General features: G+C 45.6%; 1 protein-coding gene across 1 annotated transcript in view; it reads right to left on the reverse strand.

Moving 5' to 3' along the window:
- Positions 1-26,615, reverse strand: part of TFIP11 (tuftelin interacting protein 11) — a 108,999-nt gene that overhangs the window by 69,192 nt on the left and 13,192 nt on the right. The window contains exons 4-6 of the mRNA XM_078684251.1: positions 25,043-25,202; positions 18,922-19,049; positions 13,711-13,863 (exon numbers count right to left, since the gene is read on the reverse strand). Coding sequence (XP_078540377.1) covers positions 13,711-13,863; positions 18,922-19,049; positions 25,043-25,202 — 441 coding nt within the window. The remainder of the gene's footprint in view (positions 1-13,710; positions 13,864-18,921; positions 19,050-25,042; positions 25,203-26,615) is intronic.

A 26,615-nucleotide genomic window follows, 5' to 3' on the forward strand; every position in this document is an offset into this window, starting at 1 on the left:
GTTTGGTTTGCCCTGTTCCCATCATGCACTGGGACAGGAACAGACTAATTTGCATACAGCCGGGTTCTGAAACTGGGATGGTGCAATGAGCTAAAAAACGGTGTTGGATCTAGCCCTGATCTTTTGACTGGGTGAGAGTATTCTGCTTAATTCAGAGACTCTGTCCCTCACCACCCCTTGTTGTAAATATGACTTATAAAGCTGACATCCCGGAGAAAAGAATGGTAGCTGTCATACACTTATTCTTATTGAATACTGTACAAAGTTCATGACAACATATAGATTGTATTTTGGTAGCGTTTCTGATTGAGATCAAGGCACCTAAAAAGGCTACTTTCCACGAAAGGTATAGATTCAACCTATCTATTGGTTCAAGAGAAGAGTTCATAAACACCAAAGGGGCAGACCGTCTTATTATAGCTATTAAGGTTAAACGGTCTTAAAGAGCCATCAAGAAGTCCTTTATAAGGATGGGTGCAAAGGTGTGGGAGGGTCGCTACTGCTCGAACAGCCAGGTCTTGAGTTGTTTCCTGAAGGAGAGATGGTCAAGGGTCAGCCGTAGGTGGGTGGGGAGGGAATTCCATGTCTTGGCTGCCAGGTAGGAGAAGGATCTTCCTCCGACGGTGGATTTGCGGATTCTTGGGATGGAGGCGAGGGCGAGGCTGGCGGAACGGAGCTGGCGGGTAGGTGTGTAGAATGTGAGTCGGCGGTTGAGGTACTTCGGGCCCGTGTCGTGGAGAGCCTTGTGTGCGTGGGTGAGGAGTCTGCATGTGATCCTCTTGTTGATGGGGAGCCGGTGCAGGTCTTTCAGAATGTGAGTCGGCTGTTGAGATACTTCGGGCCCGTGTCGTGGAGAGCCTTGTGTGCGTGGGTGAGGAGTCTGTACGTGATCCTCTTGTTGATGGGGAGCCGGTGCAGGTCTTTCAGGTGGGCAGAGATGTGGCTGTGGCGAGAGATGTCCAGGATGAGTCGTGCTGAGGCGTTCTGAATGCGCTGGAGTCTTTTCTGGAGTGCGGCTGTGGTTCCAACATAGAGGGTGTTCCCGTAGTCCAGACGGCTGGTGACGAGGGCCTGGGTGACCGTCTTCCTGGTTTCGGTAGGGATCCATCGGAAGATCTTTCGGAGCATACGCAGGGTGTTGAAGCAGGATGACGAGACGGCGTTGACTTGCTTGGTCATCGTGAGGGAGAAGTCCAGGATGAAGCCCAGGTTGCGTGCGTGGTCTGTTGGCTTGGGTGCGGTGCCCAGGGCAGTGGGCCACCAGGAGTCGTCCCAGGCGGAGGGAGATGGTCCGAGGATGAGGACTTCCGTCTTGTCTGAGTTCAGTTTCAGACGGCTGATCTTCATCCATTCCGCGACGTCTTTCATTCCTTCTTGGAGGTAGGCTTTGGCGGAGGCGGGGTCGTTGGTGAGGGAGAGGATCAGCTGGGTGTCGTCGGCGTAGGAGATGATGTTGAGGTTGTTTTAGCATGCGATGGCTGCGAGAGGGCTCATGTAGACGTTGAAGAGGGTGGGGCTGAGGGAGGATCCTTGCGGAACGCCGCTGATGACTTCGGTGGCCGAGAAGCGGAACGGGGGAGGCGGACTCTCTGGGTTCTTCCGTCGAGGAACAAGATGATCCACTCCAGGGCCGCTCCTTGAATTCCGGTGTTGCTGAGGTGCTGTATCAGGGTGCGGTGGCATACGGTGTTGAAGGCTGCTGAGAGGTCCAGGAGGATGAGGGCAGCAGTTTCTCCGTTGTCGAGCAGGGAACTGATGTCGTTGGTGGCTGCGATGAGGGCGGTCTCGGTGCTGTGGTTTGCTCGGAACCCGGACTGTGAGGGGTCGAGGGATCCGTTGGTCTTGAGGAAGGCGGAGAGTTGTCTGTTGACGGTCTTCTCGATGACTTTGGCTAGAAAGGGGAGGAGCGAGATGGGGCGGAAGTTCTTGAGGTCCGTGGGGTCCATGGAGGGTTTTTTCAGGAGGGCGCTCAGCTCGGCATGTTTCCAACTCTCCGGGAAGGTAGCGGATGCGAAGGAGCTGTTGATGATGTTCCGGAGTTGGGCTTCGATGATGGAGTCGGCTTTGTTGAAGATGTTGTGTGGGCAAGGGTCAGTAGGGGAGCCGGAGTGGATGGTGTTCATCAGGCGGGTGGTGTCATCAGTGCTGACCGGGGTCCAGGTGCAGAGGGTGGTGGTGGGTGGCGTTGGTTCGGTGGTTGGGTCCGTGATCTGCGCGCCAAAGCTGTTATGTATGTCGGCGATCTTGCGGTGGAAGTACGAGGCGAGTGAGTCGCAGAGGTCTTGCGAGGGTGTGATGTTGTTGCAGGAGCTGGGGTTGGAGTGCTCTTTAACGACGCTGAAGAGTTCCTTGCTGTTGTGGGTGTTGTTGTCCAGTCGTTCTTTGAATGTTGTCTTCTTGGTGGTGCGGATCAGCTGGTGTTGTTTGCGGGTGGCGTTCTTGAGGGCAGTCATGTGTTCTGCTGTCTGGTCGTGGCGCCAGGCTTTCTCGAGGGTGCGGCAGGTTTTCTTGGAGTTTTTGAGTTCATTGGTAAACCACGAGGCTTTCCTGCTGCCGGGTCTGCTGGGAGGATTCATCAGTGGTGCGAGTTCATCGGCTCAGTTGATGAGCCACTGTGTGAGGTTGCGGGCTGCTTCGTTGGGGTCCGTCTTGTTGGTGGGCGGGTTCTGGCTGAGGGTGGTGGTGAGCTGGTCGGCGGTGACCTTGATCCAGCTTCTGCGGGGAACCTGTTGTGGGTGGTGGTGGGCTGTGGCTCTCCTGAAGCTGAAGTGGACGCAGCTGTGGTCTGTCCAGTGTAGTCCGGTTGCGTGGCTGAAGGAGATGTGCTTCCTGGAGGAGAAGATGGGGTCGAGCGTGTGGCCGGCGTAGTGGGTGGGGGTGTTCACCAGTTGCTTGAGTCCGAGGTTGGCGAGGTATCCAGCAGGGCGGTGGTGTTGCAGTCCTTGTTGTTCTCCAGGTGGAAGTTGAGGTCCCCTAGGAGGATGTAGTCTGTGGAGGTGAGGGCGTGGGGACTGACGAAGTCAGCGATGGCTCTGCTGAATTGTGTGCGTGGTCCCGGGGGTCTGTAGATGAGGGTGCCTCTGAGGTTGGTCTTGGGGTCGGTGTGTATCTGGAAGTGAAGGTGCTCGGCGGCAGTGAGGGTGTCGTCGGAGTTGGTCGTGATGCGGATGGTGTTTCTGTGGACGATGGCGATGCCTCCGGTTTGGTTGACGCGGTCCCTCCGGGTGATCTTGTAGCCATCCGGGATGGCTATGGCGATGTCAGGGGCTGAGGAGGCGTTCATCCATGTTTCTGTGAGGAAGGCGACGTCTGGTGATGTTGAGTCGAGGAGGTTCCAGAGTCTGACGGCGTGCCTGTGGACGGAGCGGGTGTTGAGCAGCATGCACTTGAGGTGGTAGTTGCTGGTGTACGGATTGGCGGGTACGGTGCAGGCTCGGAGGCAGGTGAATTGGCAGGCTTGGCAGGTGAAGGGTCCGTGGGTGCTTCTTGGGGTGGCTCGGTAGCAGGTGGGGTTCCGGCCGGCATTGAGTGCATGGAGGGTTGCGGTGTCGTAAGTTCGTCGGGTGCGCTGACATAGACGAGGACCAGGGGTTCTGGCGCTGGGCGCGGTCCAGGCGCGGACGGGCGTAGACAGGCTTCCCTTTGGCGCGCCTTCGCCTCACAATCGACGCGCCCGATGCACGTAAAAGCTGCGCATGAACGGTGCGCATGAACGCTGCGCGTATGCGCGGACTCTGCCACAAATGGCGAGTGGGAGGGAGGAGGAGCAGGCGGGAGCGGGGTGGCGAAGGGGAGAGGGTACAAAAGAGAAAAGGGGGCGGGCCGCAGGGGAGCAGCGGCGGGGAGCAACAATATGACTGGTATGCTTTGCTTCTTGCCCCTTAAAACTCCAAAGCATCAAGAGGAATAGCATTGCTATCTTTGGGGTTGCAACAGGTGCGGACTACTACATACATTATATTTAGCATGACACAGTCTAATGCCATTAAGGAAGAAAAAAGTAGAGGTCTAAGTTAGTCATTAGTGATTATAATGTTGTAATTCAGTGTCCATGGCTCACATTACAATCTCAGGTAGCTCAATAAATTGGGGTCTAATACACAGTTACCTATAAATAATGGTTTGTGATGAGATGTTCCCCAATGAGTAACTGAAAATAATATCTTCATGATCTTTGCTGTTAAGAATAAAACCATATTCACAGCACTGAACCCCATGTGAAGCCTCATTAGATCAGTTTCTATTTTCACACGTTTCTTACCAATAAAATTATTTTCTCAGCTGGACATTTGTATTAAAAAAGGAATGTTTGGGCTTTGCCATTACCGTAAATGGAAACGCCATGTAAGCAGTTTAAAACTGCCCTTTGACTTAGCAGTGGCAGACTAGGAGCCATGTGTTACCCTGCCCCACTCAGGGTGTCAAAACAAGAGCAGCAGTCCCTAGGTGACACTAACTTCCCGAACCTGGTTACTTCGGGTACCATATACCATGGACACACAAATAAGTTAGGCTATGCCACCTAGGGAAAAGCCAATTAAAAATGTATGGGTCAGCGCACAAGGACCGAGTACTGTTTGGCAAGGTCGCAGCATTTCAAAGCCATTACACCAGTACCTAGTAGTCTAAATGGGGCAGAAAGTGCGGGTAAATCTGCTAATAGCATGTTTCCTTTCAGGTACCAAGTCCGTTGGAATACAGGCCTACAGAAGACCATACACAACAAGGAATGGGACTGGCTCTGGCACAATATAAACTTTATGAAGTATCTTCTACAGAGAATCAGCCTACCAAATCCTGTTACAATGGTACCCTACACCAGGCTAACTACATAAAATGTTCCCCTTGGCCCCTTGCATAGAAAGAAGGAACCTTTCTATACATATTATGGGACTGCGCACTTATAGAGGCATTCTGGAAGGATGTGGCCTACCACATTTATGGCAAGCTGGGATACCACATTTCGGCACTACCACTCGCGACCCTCCGGGGTAGAATGCCCTCTAATATAAAGGAAATAACCAGACCTGACAAGACGCTAATAACAACATGACAGGGAGGGCCCAAACAAATTTCTCACTGTCCTGGAAAAAAAAATAACCCTTGTCAGAGGCCCTCAGGTTTTACAAAATGTGGCTAAAGATTTACCTACACACTAACATACTTCGACCACAAATTTACACTTCTAAGGCAACCGCTCATAGATAACATGGCAAGGCTAGACTTCCATTGCAGAATACCTCAATGGCTTAGCACTTTACAGCTCTTTGATTGATGTCAAGGAGAACATACCCCTACACCCTGTTAATGGAACCCAATTTTTGGGCGAGGGAGGTGGCTATGTGCCCCCATAAATACGGCATCAGAAGGTCAACAGATTACGAACTCCCACCTTCCAGCCCCACAATCAAATAGCACATACCCGGTCTCTCCTCTTTCCCTCCTTGTAGTCATAAAAACAGCTAAACACTTCTACCCTGCCTTCAGCCAAAACCCCGAGGACAACAGTAAGAATACAAGGAAACACCCTCCGCCTTTCCCGTGTTACCCCCGTTGTTGTTAACCATGTTGGTTATACACCACCTGTTGGCTAGTCAGAGGGGACCAGATAAATCATATTTATGTATTTTTCTTTTTCTGACTGTTCCCATTCAGCATTGGTCTGGAAAGTTTATTGATTTCATTTGCCAATATTCGTATATTAATGAAAATCAATATAGAGATTTATAAGAAAACAAATAAAAATACATTGTAAACTGTCACTTGGAGTTAATGCTTACTGATAAATGTAGTCTCTTCTGTATAAATAATGTAGCATCTACACACCGTAAACAGGCAAACAAGAAAGCAAATGCTGGCTTTGTTTAAACCAAAAAAAGCTACAATTCAGGAATTGGGCAAGGTGCACTGGCAAAGAGTTTCAATTTGAATGAAAAATAAAATACAGGATCTGTAAGAATACACTATAGCTAAAGAAACACTAGGAAAGATGTGGCCAAGAAGCACTACCAAACACTGGTAGAACTAAATAGAAAATGCAGGATCTGTACAAAGTACATTAAAGCTAAAGAGACACAGGAAACTGCTAAACCTTACCTTGCCACGCCAGACGCCGACAGCACAGGGGCAGCCAGGAGTTCAAGCCGCCACCGCCGAGAGTCATTTTTTCACAAAGCTCCGCGCCGCCGCTCCGGGAACCACAACACCCGGCAGGCCTCGCGGCAGCGCGTGATTGACGCGGCAGGAGAGCACCGCCGGCCCCATAAAGCCCCCGACACCCCGGCAGAGCGGGGGAAACTGCTAAACCTTAACTTGCCACGCCAGACGCCGACAGCACAGGGGCAGCCAGGAGTTCAAGCCGCCACCGCCGAGAGTCATTTTTCCACAAAGCTCCGCGCCGCCGCTCCGGGAACCACAACACCCGGCAGGCCTCGCGGCAGCGCGTGATTGACACGGCAGGAGAGCGCCGCCGGCCCCATAAAGCCCCTGACACCCCCGCGTCGCGGGACGCGAGCGGGACGCCCGGGGTTAAGCCCGGGCAAAGGGCGGGCCCTCTACGGCCCTCGGCGACAGGGACAGGGCCAGAAATCCTGTTGGAAGCTTGAGAGAGCGTCAACTATTCAAGTAAGACATTGTCACATATAAATTATACTTATTAGTGCGTTTGAGGAGTTAGTTCCTTGGTTGTACTGATAGGATGCCAAAAAAAGGTACTGCTCCTCCAGTAAATACGATGGAAAATTATATGGTTCAAACTGTGAAAAAAATTAACTCACAGAGGAGAGAATCTTTGGGGCTGAGCCAATCACCTGATTTACGTTGTTTGACTCCTACCCTACATCCTCCATCTGATGACATTGTATCCTTACAGACTCATTCCGAAGCTCGTCCTAATTGCTCTATTACTCAGGACATTGACACTTTAAATGAAAATACTCTGTCTGGTTCAGCGATACTTATTGTGGATTCTGTGAACAACATACCCAGTGATTTGGACCAGGATATACATGTTGATCTCTCAGAAGATGACCAATCTATTTCGGATCAAGCTTCCCGGTCAGATCCTTCTAAGGCAAAAATTCAGCCTAAACGGGGAGGCTTAAGGTCAGGATTAAGAAGGAAGAGGGTAAATACCCCAAAGGCTAATCTGAAGGAAAACGGAGAGGGAAGAACAAAGACCAATGTAACTATTGATGATGAACTGTTTGTCAGAATTGCTGAGCTAATTGAAAGTAAAATGAAAGTCTTTGTTAAACCTTTAATTACCAAAATAGACAAATTACAAACTGAGGTTAAAAAGTTAGGTGGCCAGCTGAACCAAATAATGGAGGGTGTTGATAATGTTACAATGCTGGTAGCTAACTTGGACAGTAATACTGGAGAGCACGATGATTTGGAGGGTGAGGAAACAGACGATTTATTGCCTAATAATCCCCAACCCAGATACCGGCCTTGACAGCCAATGAGACAAACGGTAGAGGGGATAGTCCTCTAACAGTTGAGATTCCCCCTGCACAAGCTCAGCTTATTGACCCTCTACAATTCATAGTTGAAGCCTCACCGGTTGTCCTAGTATTAGCTAATGTACCGCCCCGAGAAGCTGGTATGGTAGAATCTTCCTCCTCTTTGTCTAATAAGGCGTTACAATGGCTTACTAACAACATGAGGTTAGCCCCAGGGGGGGGGGGGGGCAACAGTTGGCCCAAGAGATCAAGACAGCTAAAAGGGTTTCTTGGTTAGGAAATCGCCCCAAAAAATTTAAAGGGGATTGTGTGGCAGTAAGTTTTTCACACACTGGCGTTTTGACAAACATCCTCACTAATTTACTCCCACCCCAACGCAGGCAGGGTTCTGTTGTCCCATTAACCTTAAAATTCTTTTATGGAGAACAACAGAATGTCACCTACCCTAAGACTCCAGCCTTTGGATGGGATAATAATTGGGAATCAAATAAAAGGTGGGGCTCTGATCAACATCAAAACATTGTTAACCACCCAGCTCACTCAGTTCACCAGAATCCCTTTGCGCAACCTCTTTTGCTGTCCAACCGGTATGCCCCCTATCCTCTTTGGATCAAAACGACTGACTTCTCCCTGAACATATTTCACCTGAACGTACAAGTCGAGTAGAGAATAACGTGTCAGTACTTAGTATGCTTACTTGGAATATTGCGGGTATTAGAGCTAAAGTAGGCAATGTGGCATGGACAGATTTTATGACTAAGTTCGACATTATTGCACTGCAGGAAACCTGGGATACAAATAACAGTTTTTCTTTAGATGGCTATAGTTACTTCTGTATTCCCGCAGTGTCCAGCGCAGCGGGAAGAGCTAAGGGAGGATTGTTAAGCCTCTTTAAATTAGATATTAAAGGTAGCCTCAAGAAATGTGACTCCGGTTTGGAGCAATGTTTAATTGTTGAACTTTCTTCAGCAGAATCTCCCAATATTTTATTCATACATTTTCATAATTACAATGCATCAGACTGTACATCATATAGCCTAGATAAATTGGATTATTTTTTGTCAGTCTATAGTGAAGATGTTGCTTCTTTTGAAATTATATTTTTAAGTGATTTCAATATACATCCTTGTTCACTAATGTGTGTTTGCGATGACTCAGAATCCCCTCCTAATTGTGCACCTGTCCATCTTGAACATAACAAACAGGGGAGTTGCTTAGAGAACTTTCTAGCAAGATGGAACTTATATGAATCAAGCTGTGGGGAGGGGGGGGAAAGGGCCTCTACTTTTAAGGGAACAGACAATGGCTCTATTATTGATTACATTTTTATCTCAGCATGTTTTTTAGTCAAGGTTTTCATGTATAAAACTGTGGTTTCTGCTTTCAGTGACCATAATACTGTCTCCCTGGACCTAGTGATTTCTAATCTTATAGGGCGTAATTATGGTCCGTGTAATAATAAATCAATGCTTAAAGTTAAGGATCAGGGACGCAGGCTGAAATGGGAGAGCATAATCCCGGAACCCTTCGTACAAGAGGTACTTTCTGAGGCTAAGGACAAGGTTGGTGTGTGTCTATCCAGTGTGTCCAATGATAGGGAGGTGATACTTGCATTTGGTAGCATATGCAGTAAGATAAACTGTAGGCTTTCTGTGACTTCTAAACCAAAGTCGATGCCAATTAAAAGATGGTTTGATCGCAGATGCTCAAATACTCATTCTGCATTGCTCAATGCTTTAAAAACTGTTCCGAAGAATCGTGAACTTATCACCATTAGCAGAGCCCTGTATAAAAAGGCCATTTCAGACAGGAAAAAACAGATTAAAGATGAAGCCTGGACGCAACTTTTAGATCCAGCAATCTTAAAAAATAGTGGAGAATTTTGGAAGATTGTCAATCAACCTCTATTTACAGGGGAGGAAAATTCCCCCCTTGAAACTAACATCCCTGATGAAGGTTGGATTAAATATTTTAGTGACATCTATTCAGGCCATACTAATGGAAAATCCTGGGTGCAGGAGGATGACGTCAACACCAAAGGGAACCAACTGCACATTGAAGTAAAGGAAGTATTACATGCTATAGACTGTACCCTGAAGAAAAAGGCGCCAGGACCTGACGGTGTTCCTGCAGACGCCTTTAAATGCTTCCCTAATTTTTGGTCAAGATTACTCTCCAGGGTCTTTAACGCCTTAAACCACGATAACATTCCCGAAACATGGAAAACATCTATAATTATTCCCGTTTTTAAAAAAGGGAATAGGCAGGATCCTGCATGTTACAGACCAATCTCACTGATTGATTCTTCAGTCAAGATATTAGGGAGAGTTATACTAGTTAAACTGAATGAGTGGGTTACAGAGAATAGCATTTTGACGAACGTGCAATATGGTTTTAGACCTAAAAGAAGCACTCTGGATCAATGCCTTAATCTCCACTTGCTGATCGAAAAATATACCAGGGCCAAGGAGGGGTCCATGTATCTAGGCTTCATGGACCTCTCCTCTGCCTTTGATTTGGTTAACAGATCAAAGTTATGGTCAAAATTACTCGAAATGGGCCTGGATAGGACTATAGTTAATTTATTGGCTGACCTCTATTCTGGCCTGCCTGCAAAAATTAGAGTTTCTTCGAGTGGAAGGTGTACCAATGCTTTTGCTTCTGAAAAAGGAGTCAGACAGGGGTGCATATTGGCACCCCTGTTGTTCACATTATACGTGAACGCCCTGGAGCCTGCTCTTAGGGGCGTGACCCGCGACATTCCGCGTGCGGGGGAACAGGGGGTCCCTGTTCTCCTTTACGCGGATGACGCGGTTCTTCTGGCACGCACCGGGGTGGAGCTTCAACGACTTCTTGACGCTTTTAATTCTTTTATGGGTTCACTTGACCTGAAAATAAATGCTAAAAAATCGCAGGTCATGCTTATGGGCAGGGCTGCTAGGAGACCTTTTCACAAAATCTTTCTTTGCGGACAAGAAAAGCTTGTTCGTGTAACCTCCTTTCCCTATTTAGGAATCACCTTTGATGAGAAGGGTAACAGGGGTCCCCACGTTAATAATAGAGTAACCATGTTGGCTAGGACATCTGCAGCCCTTCAGGGGTTCTCTAAAAAACTTGGGGGTAGGCCAATTGCAGCTGTCATCAAAATCTAGAAGGCCAAATGTATCTCAGTGGCATCATATGGTGGTTCATTATGGGGATATAGGGGAGTGGAATCCTTACAGATAATAGAAAACAAATTTTTTAGATCTGTTCTTGGCGTCCCGCAGTCAACCCCGTCTTACACCGTCCATTTGGAATTGGGGGTAAGCTACCTTACAGACCTGATTAAAATAGCACCTTTAGTTGCTTGGTTGAGGTTGTGGCTCAATAAAGAAATTCCTCTAAACCATATTATATTGAGAGATTGCTTGTCTTTGGACAAAGCGAAAAATATTAGGTGGTTGACTTACATTAAGGAAACTTTTTTGAGGTTGGGAAGGCCTGAGCTTTATACTGTAACTGATTCTATAACATCTAAAGATATTGTGTTTATAAAACATGCAATGAAGGAGCTCCTATCCCTGGAGAGGGAAGAATCTGAATTGAAAAAACCCTGTGTCAGGGCTAGTCTAATACTGTCCATACCTAATGGCCCAGAAAGTTATTTGAATATCGTGACTCATCCGTACCACAGGTTTATTTTAACTCGTTTTCGTTTTAATCTGATACATTTTAATCTTGGTTTTTATCCTGTATGGAGTACCCCAGAAAAGGCGCCACCATGTTCTTGTGATCATTTCTCTGAACAAAACACCATGCATTTTGTAATGTTTTGTAGGCACTATATTGATGCTCGGAGATTGTTCCTTGTGCCTCTACTTAAGGAAGCTGGGTTTATCCTAGTTAAACCTGCTCTTGATTTATTTACAATTGTTACAGACTCCCAGGATTATGTTTCATGTGGCTAATTTTCTGGTGAGAGCCATTAGGAGCAGGAATATCAGGTTAAAGAATGTGTCTACCTCCCTTTGTAGCACGGATTGTGCATGTTAATTAGGCTATTTGTAATAACGATTATTTTGCTGGGAATCTTATTCGTAATTTTTTCTTTCACTAAGCTTTTGCATATTAGGACTTTGCACTTTATACTTCGTACTTGATATGAACTGTATTACGGTCTATGATGACTTTTATTCTGTTGTATTTTAACTGTTTTTAATGTACGTAATTTTTGTATTTTTGGTAATGTAATATGTATTTTGCCATTGTCTTTGTATGATATTAAGTTATCGCAATAAAGTATTTTGACTGACTGACTGACAGGAAATATGTGGGTAAGATGCAATCTCAAACAATAGTGAAAGCTAAATAAAAACGTGGCAATCACAAGTAAAGCAGTGGAAGGACACAAGAACTTGGGCCATGCTCCACGGGAGTGTTCAGCACGTCAAGCTATCACGAGTGGACCACATACAAGCAAGCAAATAAGAGGGAACGGGAAGCAGACTAATGTTAAGCAGTGGCCACTGATAAGAAACAAAATTAAGATACAGCACATGCACTGTCTAGGGGAGCACAAAAAAGCACATCTAATACAATATTTAAAGTTGGTGCATCAAAAAGACAATTACCTCATATTGGATACAAATCAGGACTTCAAATTTATAAAATTCCATTCATTTACATCTTTTTTTTCAAGCTTCTTGAAACATTCTCGCATAAGCACATTTCCAGAGCCGACTGGGTTCTTATTCCGTAAGAAAATAAACTGTAAAGATTGTTCCATAGATGAACCATAGATGCTTCAAGCGAACTAGACTAGGGGGTCAGTCTATAGCCGTGGTTGCTGCTCGGGCTTGGAATGCCCTTCCCCTCCACCTGCGCTCCATTCAGTACGCAGGCCAGTTTAAGAAGAGTCTGAAAACTAATTTATTCACCAGTGTGGCATAAGCTGGTCTCTGCTCAGTCTTTCTCTGCCTTTCTCCACCACGGCAGGATACTCCCAAGTACTAGAGCGCGTTATAAAATGGTTTATACATACATACATACATACATACATATGAAAGTATGCTACCACAGTTCATGTAATTCAGGGGTTTCTGGCATAACATCGACCATCATGGATCTATGTGTGACTTTCAAAACACCTATAATGAATCTTAATGTACATCATTTACATTGGCATAAATTTGGAGCTATACTGGATACCTACAGTATAATGAAATGTGCAAAGGGTATAGAAATCATACAAGCTATAATCAGATTAAATACCATGGGCCCAACACCGATGAGTGCTGTGCTATGATGTCTTTCTCCCTTGCTTCTAAAATCCTTAAGTCGTATCCCCAGGACCTAGCAGTACTGCAGGCCAATAAACTGTATGATATTCTGTGCCAATTTCTGAGGCAGTGTTGAACGGGCTTGGAGTACTTTGGTCTCCCTTTTAACCTTTTCCCTCTGACAGAAAAGTATCATTCTATAAACCCTACACAGTGGTAATCTTATCTTTTCTACTGGTTAGATAACTCCTTCGGCACTCTGCTTGCCTCTTCCTTTCCTTGCAGCCCTATCCTATCAATTACTGACTGAGGTCACCTATAAAAGAAGTCTCAGTTGCTTAAGGTAATGTTGCACTGCTGTTGATGCAATGTTTCTAAGATGTAAGTGTACTGTGTTCATGAGGGAAGAAAGACTCCTGCACTTATTTTGTATGAGACGAAACAAATCTCTGCAGCAGTGCTAGCTGCCCTCCCTCAAGGTACACGAGCAAGGCCAGTCTGCGATAATCCTAGCATGCCTGCAAAGTGTATGTGAGTGAATGGGGTATAAAACTCTCTCTTACATAAACCTGAATTGTCAGTTGATTTTTTTGATGTCACCGAAATGGTTGTAAACATTCAGCATTTCAAAGTAATTCTTTTAGTTAACTATTAGGGTTGCATGCTCCCTTATAAAGGGCTGCAGCCCTCCCTTATAAATTCTGGTTGATTGAAATGTCTGCATACACACCAAAGTGTAAATGCACCTCTTTCATCAGGACAATATTTTTACTGCAAGAAGCAAACAAGCATGCACTCATATCTTGACAAAATCTAGCATGATTGATCCCAGGTCGTCTGGGGATACACCAGTTATTAAATCTACAGAGCATCAGAAAACGTAAGGGTATATTGACTATATAGGACCTGCCCATAAAAGAAGCATTACATACAAAACAAATGATGTGTACAAGTGAGCTACTGTCCAACCTACACTCGATTCTTACCTTCACTTGGGAAACATCCTTTTGTGGGGCAGATAGGGCCTTCCCATGCCGACCTTTAGCTTTCAGTTCTTCAACAGTTTTGTAGGAGTATTTTGGTTTCTTTTTATTACCACTAGGGTCCTTCCGCCATTGGCTTAGCTGCTTCTGAAATTCCTAAAACACAAACAGAATGTTAGATGACACCAACTGTCTATCGCTATTCTCCTAACCAGTTGATTATAATCTTGACACAACCTTTCTGAATAAATTAGAAATGAGTGTACAATATCTTGATCAAACAGACCTTCTAAGGACTGCACTTCTATGAGTCACACTAATTCCTTCAATATGAAGGATAACTTGCGTATATTGTCTTAGTAGAACTACGGACACTTCACATTTTGGACTACTTGAGGCTGGCTCACTTGGCTACACTGATTGCACCTTTAGATTTCATGATACAACCAGAAATTATGGACTGCTCCCACATTACATGCAATACTGTTTCAGATAACTGTGTAAGCCTTGATAACACCCCTGATTTATCAACAATTCAAGAGTGAAAAACATGTTGGCTGCATAAAGATGTCGAGAGAACCATTGTGTGCACTTGCCCCAGGCATATGAATGAATCACATCACTTGTAGATAACGTAATAAACCAGAAATGCTACAACAAATCAAATAAATGTATTGGAGTGATTTTTATGCCATTTGTGACTCAGTTATAATGTATGTTAATTATAGAATTTATTTTGAGAACTTTACGTGTAAATGAATGATGGGGCAATGTAGGAAGCTGTCTCTTTATATAATAGGTATGCAATGTAAAGATTCTAGGTATCTCCTATGAGTTGACAGGGTTTGCTCCAGCAATTTCAAAAAGCTCTACCTAGTGTAGTGTGGTCGAGCAGCCTTAGGCTTATCAGAGAGGCGTATTGGACATGTGTTGCACACACAGAGTCAATAATTGATGCACACACTCAAAAAGGAGAGCCACACCAATTTAGAAAAATAACACGCATTTTTTTAGTACATTTTGAATCCAAAAACTCAGTAATGAGGTAAGTACTTTTTCGTAATAGACTTTTTTCAGTTTTAGCACTGTTAACCAGCAGTGCGTTTTTACATGCAATGCTTTCCTATGGGAGAAAGAATATTCACTGCATACATATACTTGCATTGTGTTTCCTTCCATGGGACTCCTTTCAGTTGTGAGGTGGTAGAGGGACATTGACCAAAGTGCCATCAGCAGATTGGTCTGTAGTGCAGAAGTGCTGGTCAAGTTGGTATCCTTGCGCACTATGGAGTAGAAAGGAGGGTGGACACTTAGAAACACGCTGCAAAAGAGGACCTTTGCAACTGCTTAGTTTCTCTGTGCGGCAGGCAGGGTTTGGCACCAAAAGTCCACAGCAGCCTTCTGTTCTTGCAGGCAATCGTCTCTTCAGTGTCCTCTTCTTCTTTGGAGCCAGTGGAATCTAAAGTTCTGGGTTTAGGAATCCTTGTAAATACTAAACTGAGGAGCGTTATGGGAGTGGAGAGTAATAGCCAATGGGCTATCTACCCATGGGGTCACTGCACCCCAAATATGGCCACTTCTTGTAGGAAGTGGGCATTACCCGATCACAGTTTCCTAAATTCTGCCATCACCAAGAGAGTAGAATTTTCCTAGGAGGGGGAACATCAGGCAGCTCACCTTAGGGGTGTGACTGACCTGGGTGTGCTCTGTGCCTACTTCACATACTAATTTCCCGCCTGTTCTAGTGCCAAATGGGCCTCATTGCAGGGGGTGGCTTGTCCCAGGTCTGGGAGATGCGAGAGGTGCAATCAAAGGCGGTATGGCTTTGAAGCCTCCGGCCTTGGTATGCTGATTGCTATCCGTCCTGTTTGGTGGAGGTGTAAACACCTTCTGCCAGAGCAGGTATTATTTCTGACCTCGGAGAGCAGCCTCCTAGAGGTCAGAAGTGTTACTGTCATGGCACGCTGGACGAGACCAGTCAGCCAGCACACTAGTGGAATAGTAGGATTCATCGCTGGAACCAGTGTGGGTTTATTAATAGACATGTTTGATACCAAACATCTTTAGTTTCAGTGAAGCCATCATGTAGCTGGAGTGCCCAGTACATATCCTCAAGATAGTTTCTCTGTACAATTGCAATGTCCAAGAATCGACTTTGACATCACATGGGCATATCTGCTCATGCAGATACGTCCTCAAATGTAATATAATGCACCCTGCCGTAGGGCAGAAATGCCTGAAGTAAGGGTGACTTACATATATTACATGCAGTATCTGAAGATGTAGCACACAAAGGTGTGCCATGTTATGTCTTTACTATCGTCCGCACCGTGTCCTGCAGGCTGCAATGGCCGTTTTCAAGAGTATGGCGAGGGATCCCTTAGGGTGGTACAATACATGCAGCAGCCCTTAGGGACCTTTTGCAGTACCCACGCCCTAGGCGCCAGGGGTAGCGTTTACTAGGGACTTATGGGGGTGCTAAAGGTATTGCCAATTGAGGGAACGATGCAAGTTTTAGGTAAAGAGATCTAGCACTGGGGACCTGGATAGAAGGAAACCAGTGCACTTTTGTCAAAATTACATCCATTACCAGGCAAAAACTGGGGATGAACATGTCAAAAAGTGGCCACTTTCCGACAGGCATATGCACACTTCCTTTAAACAAATGCTGACTGGACCATGGTTATAGGAAACATGAACGGTGTTAAATGTATCACGTTCTTCACCTTTTTGAAATATTAGCAAAGATTGCCTATAATCAAACTGGAGTGACAGCATACCCCACAATACAATGGTGTTAACTCAAGAGTAGAAAATCCAGACTGCCCTCGTACAGTTCGCTAAAATTTTGAGGAATCACAGGGGTAATTTTCTTTTTTGTTAAACAGACCAGTAACTACTAATGCTTATGGTTACCATTTTACTGTCTGCGTTTTCAACAGTGAAGATACGAATTCCTTTATAGAGATCCCTAGATTTAAATGAGTTAGCAGATGCTGTTTGTTGCATTATATGTCCCTCAGCATTTGTAACATTATTTATAATTTTCTGCATTATCTACAAATATCAAAAAGAGGTTTCTGATGCAAATGGATCAAAGGTTATAATGAATTCTGTATATTAATTGTAATGCCCTTTGACACTTTATACAAAAAGTATTTTTACTGTTAATTAGCATGTGTAGGAAGGACAATAAGTTGTGTCATCTTTAGCCTAGGCGGGATAAAAATATCAAAATATTTCCACTGCTCCCCTGAGTCTGCTTTAGCTCTATGAATGTGTCAGTCAGCACCAGGTCTGAGCAGTTTTTAATCAAAAGTTTTATTCCAGTTAATTAACCTCTCAGAAGAAGGCTACAGAGCATAACTAACACAGCCATGTTGCAGCTCTTCCAAGCGTTATCAATTGTTAACATTCAAAAAATGTACTCTATGTAAACCAAGCTCAAAACCACTTTGCAAAATAAAAACTAGTCGAAACAGCATCTGCTCCTTACATTAAAAAGGTAAGATGTCATTATGTATGCATGATGACGCACGCACAGGCGTGCATAATCGTGCATGCATGCACCTCCAAAATCCTGCAAATGCGTTCCTCTCTTTTTTCAAAAAAATGTATCGACCCATAATTTGTCTGTATTAAAAAGAAAAAGAAATGCTATAGTACTATTTCTTTTTGAGGCATAGTGGATTTAAGGATTATTATTTATTTAAAAAAATAGGACTACAGGGGTGGGGGACCACGAGTAGTGAGTGGAAAGTAAAAGAGTGGGTGGCAAGCACCATGTGAGGGAGAGAAACATGGCGAGAACAACATAAGAGAGAGAGCAACATGGAGCACGGGGAGGAAACGCAAGCACAGGGTGTGAGAGAGAAACACGGAGCATTTGGTGCGAGAAGCACACAGATGAGAAGAGCACGGAATGTGGAAGAAGGGAAGAATACAAGTGAGACAACTAGATAACTCATGGAGTGCTTAAGCAAAAAGAAAGAAGACGTTCCCTAAAAATGAGCAGTGGAAGGACACAATTAGAGAGGCTTTGCCCCAGGAGCGGGACCCATTTTAGAACACAAGGGAACCCTAAACAGGACCTTTGGACCATGGGTTATTTTGATTATTATAGGCAACAGGGGTCCTAGGAAGTTATAATGCAATAAGGAATACTCATATAGACCACAATCAGTACTATATTGTTTTCGGCGCCCAGCCGGGCGTGAATTCATTTATTTAAGAATAACATAGAATTGTGTTGACCTGAAGGGGGTCAAAGAATACACAGTAAGATAGGGTACAGTCCTGTACCTGTCCCGCAAGATGGGAAACCAATAGAGTCAAAAGAGGTAGAAGGGGGGAAAAAAAGTTTTTCAGGCAAGAAAAAAGGAAATTTTGTAGAGCCAAGGGTGGCTTGCAATTTCAATAGTAAGTTTCGCAAAATACACCCAACAGTGTCAACAATTGATTATACATATTAGGTTATATATAACACTGTTTAGAGCGTCGACGTTTCGATCCCTAGGGGCTCTTAATAAAACATCTACATGCTGTAGAGCTATAACCGACATCCCCGCTATATTGTTCATCCAGCAGCATCAATAGTCTTTTGCAACCAACTAATCAGGTAGCAGTCGGCAGAAAGCTGCATTTCAGTATGGTATGGAAGGTCCAGAGTAGGTCTGTTTATTAGCTCAGTGATACTAGTGCTATGTTTACCTGCAGGACCTTCTGGGAGGGAGCAGTTTTTCTAATTGTGTCAGGATGAAATGTAATGCAATGCCCTGGGCAGTGAACGTGGGTTTCCCAGTTTTTTTTTAAGCTTTTAACAAGTATTGAGTCCTCTAATAAGGAGTGATCCATAAATAAATAGGAGTGTAACAATTTATTTCTTGCAGCATTTAGCTGCAGACAGGAATATTACCGGTATGGCCATTTAGTGGCCAAGTGCCATCTCGTTTTAAGCAACAGTGGAATGGCTGATAAATGACCACTGTTAAACAACAATAAGCATGGCAACCCAAATAATAAAATAAATTCCTTTAAGATGGCAAATCTATAGGAAACACAAACTTTCACTAGCTGGATCCAACACTAATCGTGACAACATTTAATTGAAGAGAGAAAAGGGTAAAACCAAAGTCAGCATTGTGTGATTAAAACTAGAGTTGGCTGCAGCAGCAACATAGAGAGACAATTTAAAATAAATTGTAAGAAGCCCACCTCTGCTTCTTCCTCCTCAGAGTCAACTGCTGGGAAATCCTCCAATGACTGCTTAGTCCTTTCTGACCCATATGCCCCCAAGGCCGCTTTTCCTTTCCTCTGCTTGGCCTCAATGGGATTGATTATACCTAAGGAAAAAAAACAGTGTTAACAGTGTCTGTACTCGAATGCAACCCAACATATGCAAACATTGTCCTTTCCTATGGCCACAGCAGTAACACTAAAGACACATATATTCATGTACATTTGTGGAAGAAGGGTGTCCTATTTGTTGAACAGAGCAGAATGTCTCATATCTGTGGGTGCCCTTCACCTACACAAAAAGACAATAGGCATTGAAGGTTACTTTCACCTGGACGGTGTGAAATTTTTCTCCTTCCAAGCCCACATTAACCCCTTCCGCGCTCAATGAGTTGTGCCACTCGCACGCTCATGACGAGCTCAGCTCGTCATATAACGCGGCTTTTTAAAACAAGCATTGAAAATGCAATAGGTCTCGCAATAACGCGAGTCTGAACTATTAGCATTGTAAATGATTATGCCCTTTATTTTTGCGTTCTGGTTTTTGGAACATAAATAAAAGGCTTTGCCATTTACAAGGCCTATAGCTTAAATTTGCGTTAAAACGAGACCTATTGCATTGCAATGGTGGTGGTGCTGCTGAGTTCTCTGAATCTGCACCCACAATCTGCACCCACAATGTGTGAGTGGCGTTGCCTGTGTGAGTGGCGTTGCCTGTGTGAGTGGCGTTGCCTGTGTGAGTGGCGTTGCCTGTGTGAGTGGCGTTGCCTGTGTGAGTGGCGTTGCGAGTGGCGTTGCGTGTGCGAGTGGCGTTGCGTGTGCGAGTGGCGTTGCGTGTGCGAGTGGCGTTGCGTGTGCGAGTGGCGTTGCGTGTGCGAGTGGCGTTGCGTGTGGCGTTGCGTGTGCGCGTGGCGTTGCGCGTGCGCGTGGCGTTGCGCGTGCGCGTGGCGTTGCGCGTGCGAGTGGCGTTGCGCGTGCGAGTGGCGTTGCGCGTGCGAGTGGCGTTGCGCGTGCGAGTGGCGTGTGAGTGGCGTTGCGCGTGTCAGTGGCGTTGCGCGTGTGAGTGGCGTTGCGCGTGTGAGTGGCGTTGCGCGTGTGAGTGGCGTTGCGCGTGTGAGTGGCGTTGCGCGTGTGAGTGGCGTTGCGCGTGTGAGTGGCGTTGCGCGTGTGAGTGGCGTTGCGCGCGTGAGTGGCGTTGCGCGCGTGAGTGGCGTTGCGCGCGTGGCGTTGCGCGCGTGGCGTTGCGCGCGTGGCGTTGCGTGCGAGTGGCGTTGCACGTGCGAGTGGCGTTGCACGTGCGAGTGGCGTTGCACGTGCGAGTGGCGTTGCGTGTGTGAGTGGCGTTGCGTGTGTGAGTGGCGTTGCGTGGGTGTGAGTGGCGTTGCGTGTCTGTAAGTGTTGCTGTGTGGGTGAAAGTGGCACAGAGCCTGTGATGTGGCCTGGTGCAGGAGAAATGCTGCTGCTGCTAATTAAATACAAGAGCGGCCGGGAAGCGGCCAGGAAACACAAGTACGGCCGGCCACATAAGCTTCACTTCAAAGGTGTGGGAGGAGTGCGGCTGAGGGAACAGACGGCGATTTGGTGATGTGCACGCGCATTTTAGGTCAATGCGCTTGCGCATTGACCTAAAAGCCACGGGCACAGCACCAAATCGCCGCAGTTAGGTAAACTTTGTTTAAAGCCCTATAGTCTCGCTCTGCTCAATGCGCATGCGCATTGACAGGCGAGACCTAAAAAGAGCTGAGCAAAAGAAGGGCACCCATTACTAAGAAGATTCCAGTTCTCAGATGCAAGGGAGTAGTAAACTCAGAAAACCAAGCCGGCGAAGGTTTGGCTTGGTAGCAAAGATGTTGATGATCTCATCCTGCCCCGGTTAAACAAAGGACTATGCGTAACAGCTGCAGAAAATAATCTATCCATGGTCAACAGGTTAACTAGCACTGCAGGCTGAAACAATGCTTTAGGAGACAACTAGAACCATCTTGAGCTACAACCAATGGATAACAGGCTTCTACTCCAGTTCATGGAGAATGTATGCAATAGATTTAACTGGTTATCTAGCTTAAAAATCCAAGCACCCACCTTCCCCACCAGCCTACGTTTCTTTAACAGTTCAAGTGAATATACAATAGGACTCTTCCAAAAACCAGCACGTTTTCTAATAATTAGGCAGCTGTTGCAATTGCAAGATGATAATGGGAAATCTTCACGATAAACCTGTCAATAACAGCCTTTCAAAAAACAGATTCAATGTTATAATCAGTACATAGCAAGAGGACCGTTTTAAAATTGTGCAACGTGATTACCTTGCTGTGGACGGAGTCAGTCCTAGACCAGCAGGGAGTCCACAGTTGGGTTCTCCTCGATGGTCGGGCTCAATATTGGGAGTACGTTGCTCCTAGGATTGTGGAGCCGCTTGGTTTAGGCGGTATTTCCAGCTTAAATCTAGGTCTAGGACTGAATCTGTCCACAGCAAGGTAATCACGTCCCTGCACCCGTTAAGTTAAGGTTTTATGTGACACTGGTCTGCCTATAATTCACACTGCGCTTCCTTTTCAGGCACCCCAAAACCCGGGCACCTTGACCATTTACAACAGCGCCTGATCTAGACCACCAAAGGGACTTGGCAGGTCAGTGGCTGCCTTGAACCACGTATCGGCTTTCACAATATATGCACGATACTTAGTGCTCGTTTTAATGTAACCTCACCCATAGCAACGAATTTGTGGCTAGCAGCGGGGTTGACCACCTCCGGTTAATTTTACTATTCCAATACCAACTCACTCACTGCGCGGCTTTTTACCTAGTAATCTGCACCCCTCTATTTGCGCCTAATCACTTTTTCTGCCGGCCTCACGGCTTTTAGGTGGTTTGCATCCCGGTCAAACCACCAAGGGGAGCTGGAGAATCTTGGCATCTGTTCATTCACTCACTCGTTTTATGCACAGTATTGTTCGCAGCGCCGGTTATAATTCTATCTCTGATAAAACCAGCTCGGATATTATAGCATCTTGGCACTTGCCCGCTTACTGCGCCGTTCTGTACTCAGTAATTTGCACCAACGGGGTGTAATCCACCATCACCACACTGATCTCCGTACCGGCCAATTGTTCAGTAATTCAACGGCACAATGTACGGTTAGACCACCTTGGCCGTCATAACTCAGCACTCGCCCACTCACAGTGACGTTAAGGAATCGTCCCCCAATTCATGTCGCGGCCGTCGTTTGCACTGGGCTGTGGATCATCAGACGGCCCCCACTTGCATGTTTGTGCCTTGAACACGCCACATAGTCACAAACTAGGGGTACCTGTTTAATCACCAGTTGCCAGTAAGCTGAGCATATGGACCTCGCTACTGAAAAAGTTTCTACAATCCTAGGCGGATGCATTATATTGTTCTCTTTTCTCCCCTTTTTACCCCAACAGGCGTTCGCAATTAAAACAGGCAATGATTAATACAGTCCTGATGATGATCCCGGTTTATTAGGAGCCAGGGGATCGAAACGTCGACGCTCAAACAGTTCTGCAGTAAATCCATCTGTATACTGTTCTGCAGATACTGTATGTCGAAACTTGCTGAAATTGTGTACTATTTTGCAAGCGACAGTTGGCTCCAACGTTTTTTGCCTGCTAAACTCTTTTCCTGACTTGTTTACTTTTCTTACTATATGTTTTCTGACTTTGGTATAGGTACAGGATTGTGCCCTATTTAAATGTGTGTATGTGACCTCCCCTAGGTCAATTGATTTCTCCCTGATCTTACATTAAATATTTCCTCACCCGGCTGGGTGTAGGAAATTTGATTATAGCACTGATTCCGGTCTATAATTTTATTGTTTATTCTATTGAATTATCCTTAGGACCTTTTGTTTTCTATAATAACCTTCTACCCCTGACAGCACAACATGGTTCTTGCCTACCAGAGACACTTTTCTGCCCTCCTGCTGCTGAGCCAAGCTCGAGCAGAGGTAGATGGTACTATAGGCACACTGTCACAGGGAGGTGGGACCACCTTCCAGACATGATTTAGTGTATTTGGACCGGTTGGGTGCGCTTGCCAGCACCAGAAAGTCTGCATGAGGGGCACATTTGGTGTCCCTGTGCATAGTCCAGCTCAAACCAGTTCTGGGAGCAGTTAGCTCCTGCTCTGCTGCGAAACTGGACAAAGGACATCGGAGTTACCTCTCTCCTGTCCAGACCCTTACCCTGATATTTCCAAATCTTTTCCCTAGGGTACTGAAGAGCTTACCTGGGTATAGGTCCCTAGATTCGTCGAGGTATAAGATAAAGAACAGACACAACTACACTTCTACCATCTGGACATCACTAGACTTCGTTTGGGCCTAACTCTGTCTCCCTTCCAGTCTGCTGCATCGTCTCTGCCTGTGCACCATACAGGATCCGTGCAGGAACTGTGGAGAATCAAAAGACACTTGAAGGCATCTCCCTTGAAGTGAAGGCGTCACTTCCTTGCATACGCAGGCACATCAACACTGCTGACTGGTCTGCTGATCCCGAGCTCCTGCGGACTCCAAAGGGTTCAAAAACACAGGGGGTGGTTTCCTACGTCTCTTGAGGCTCGAGCTGCCCTCTCACCGAGTTTGAGCCCAGTATCCCTCCTGGGTGCTGTAATAATTGAACCCCTGTGCCCCGCATTCTTTTGCAAGTGCAAAGGCTTGTTGGCAACTTTGCGACAAGTGCATTGAGCTTCAAGTATCCCCAACCTCCTGCAACTACTTCCACCAAGATCTTCGGCCACACCACCTCGTGGGCACCGTGGCCTGCTCCTTTGGTAGGCTGTTCGAGGTCCTCTCGCCACTCCAGTGCCTCCGGCCTATGGGTACATTTGAGGGTCACCTTTGTTTCCTTTGGGCTCCCCTGATTGCTTGGCACCTGCCCATATTCCCTTGCTTGTGGTGAGTCTCCTGGACCTTGGTGGTCCCAACTTTGCACTTTCTTGACTTCCGGCAAGGGCTGCATTTGCGAAGGCTTGCTGGTGCTCCCGCCGTACACAGATCTCTCAGCAGTGGACATCCTTTGTGGGACAGCTCGTATCCAGTTCCTGGTCATCCTGCGCGTCGTCTAGTCCTCGCAGCTGCAGAGTCAATCTCATTGTCATCTTCCCTGAAGCACTCAACATCAGAGGGCATTCGTCTTGCAAGTCTTCTGGTCATTCCAGAGTGACATGGACACTGTCCCCTCTGCTTTCATGTGTTCCTCCACAAGAATCAATGTTTGATTCCCACGTGACACTTTCATGATTTCCTCCATCAGGTTCGACAGCGGTTTCGGACACTAATTCACCCCCATGCACCAGGCGTCCCTGGTGTAGGTAATGTGTGAACTAGGTAATCCATGGGTAGGGTGGCTCGCCAACCTTCTGACTTCCAAGGGGTTTCTTTAGGGCCCGTTGGGAAGGGTCCCTAATCTTTAAAAATCCAACTGAGACTTGCATATAGACTTGTACAGAGCACGCAATTTTGTACCCACACTTTACACGCTCTCCGTGGGGTCCCCATCGACTTACTTTGGTTGGTACTGTGGGTCCCAACAATTCTACGTCCTCTCGAGATCGTACTGACTTGAGTCATGGTATATCACTTTTTTTAAATATGGTTTGGTATCCCGATGGGGTTCACCGTCTACATCCTGCTATTTACTGTATTTTTAACTTAAATATTGTGTGCATTGTGTTTTTCTCTGTGTTGGAGATACTTGAACATTATAGAGAGTATTACATAATAAATACACATTTTGTATAAATACTTGGTGTGGTTCTATTTCACTTAAACTATACAATAGGATTGCATTCTGGTAAAACATGCTGAAGGCTGCTCTCTGCTGCTACCACTTAGAGAGCTTTCTAAGGTTGTCTAAGACCTCTGGACTGGTGCAATGTGTCCACTTACATAAATGATCATCATATACCAGGCCAGCTACTCACACTTCCTGTGCTGTACCTAGGCTATAAATATATGGAGTGTTTTCACTGCTCTCAGTTTAACAGCCAAGATCAAAGCTTTAGTTATGGACATTCATAGATCCTCAACACTCTCCAATAGAGAACTCGTTTTTAGTTGTGCATCTTCAAACGTTACCTTGTGCATTTTTTCCAAGGCCTCTGCCTACAACGTAGCCCATTTTCTGCAGTAGTTTCTGGCCTATTCCTTTTGTGTGTTTCTCCCAGCATCCAAAGTTCGCACTATTTACAATTCCACCAGCGAACACCCGCTGCTGTGAAGGCTTGAAATTTCCACCCTGTGGGAAACAAAAAATGCAGGTGATATGGATTTGACAAGTCCAACTCCTGCTTCCTCACATTTGTCATGACTAACAGAATATACATCTTAGAAACCAATCTGACCCATAATCAACAGGAATTTACTTATAGGCACAATACGAAGCCATTCCTGTTACACTGGATCTGAAAGGAGAAGTAGCAAAAAATACATGCATCCAGTCTGTTGTGGCTCATCACGAGTATATCACGCGAAGTTTTCCATTAGCTAGAGCTATGCATTGCTAACTTATAAAGGCACCACTCCCAAGACTACTAGCAAACTAGCTTTTCTCCCATAGACATTCCTCATCCCTACAGAGCAATATGGCCCTTCCAATGGCAATTTATCTCTTCAAAAGGCAACATATTCCTTTGCGATTTTTCTTAAAACATGCCCCAAGAATGTCTACCACCACTCTCCAACTTTTACATGTGCTGTAAACTGGAGGCCCAAGTTTAACATTTAGATCCTTCAAATTTAATTGAGCATGCAGGCAAACCAAACTAACAGAGAGGCGATTACTGTGTTCTGAGGTGCTATGGTTTCCCTCATCATATCATAAGCCTACATTCTGACCAAGATCTAAACTTCCCCTCCTGTGTTGGACACAACTCTACTAGACCAGTAACAACAGCACCTGGACTGTATGTCCCCATTTGTCTCTCCTTTCTTGTAGCCCTGGGCTCTGTGTACTTTTTCTCAGTTTCTACTCCTGCTCCACTTTTTTAAGTATGAAACACCTACTAACCAAACTTCAACATGATACCAGAGAAAGGCAAGATCTCTTCCACTCTCTCATTTATTCCACAATCTCAACAGGTACTGGCATGTCCATCATTCAAGACTCACGCACTAGTGTGTGCCCACGGTATTTAAATTTGGCTCTGGTTGGATTTTGGAACATTTCAGACTGCCAAGAAAATAACACTTGCAAGAGGTGCCTACATTTTTCTTGCTCATGCAACTAATTTTTGTGCTTTCTGAGCTACAAGGTTGATATCTTTAGTGAGCTTAGTCATGCCTTTTCTAGATTTTTCTGGCACCACGCCTTCACCTTAAGAAACAATGCTTTTCGGTGCATCATGAAACCAAGCAGAACACTGTTCTCTATCCAGCTATTGTGGAAATAGTCACCTTAAAAGTCAGAGCATCTTTGGGTAATCAACTGATTATATCTGGAACTTTTTATACCAGAGATCTATAAAGTAAAATTCTGAACCTACCTTCTGGCTGGAATCCATGGTTTACCTACCATTAAAGAATGCCACCCCGCCGTACACTATTTCTGAATAGTGATGGGTTTCTTTTTCGATTTTTGTGAGTTAAGCTTTTCAATGTCTTATATATTACTAAGGACTCTTACTTGATATTTCTTTCTACATTGTAATAA

Source organism: Lissotriton helveticus, chromosome 3_2 (genome assembly GCF_964261635.1).
Source record: "Lissotriton helveticus chromosome 3_2, aLisHel1.1, whole genome shotgun sequence".
Lineage (NCBI taxonomy): Eukaryota > Metazoa > Chordata > Amphibia > Caudata > Salamandridae > Lissotriton > Lissotriton helveticus.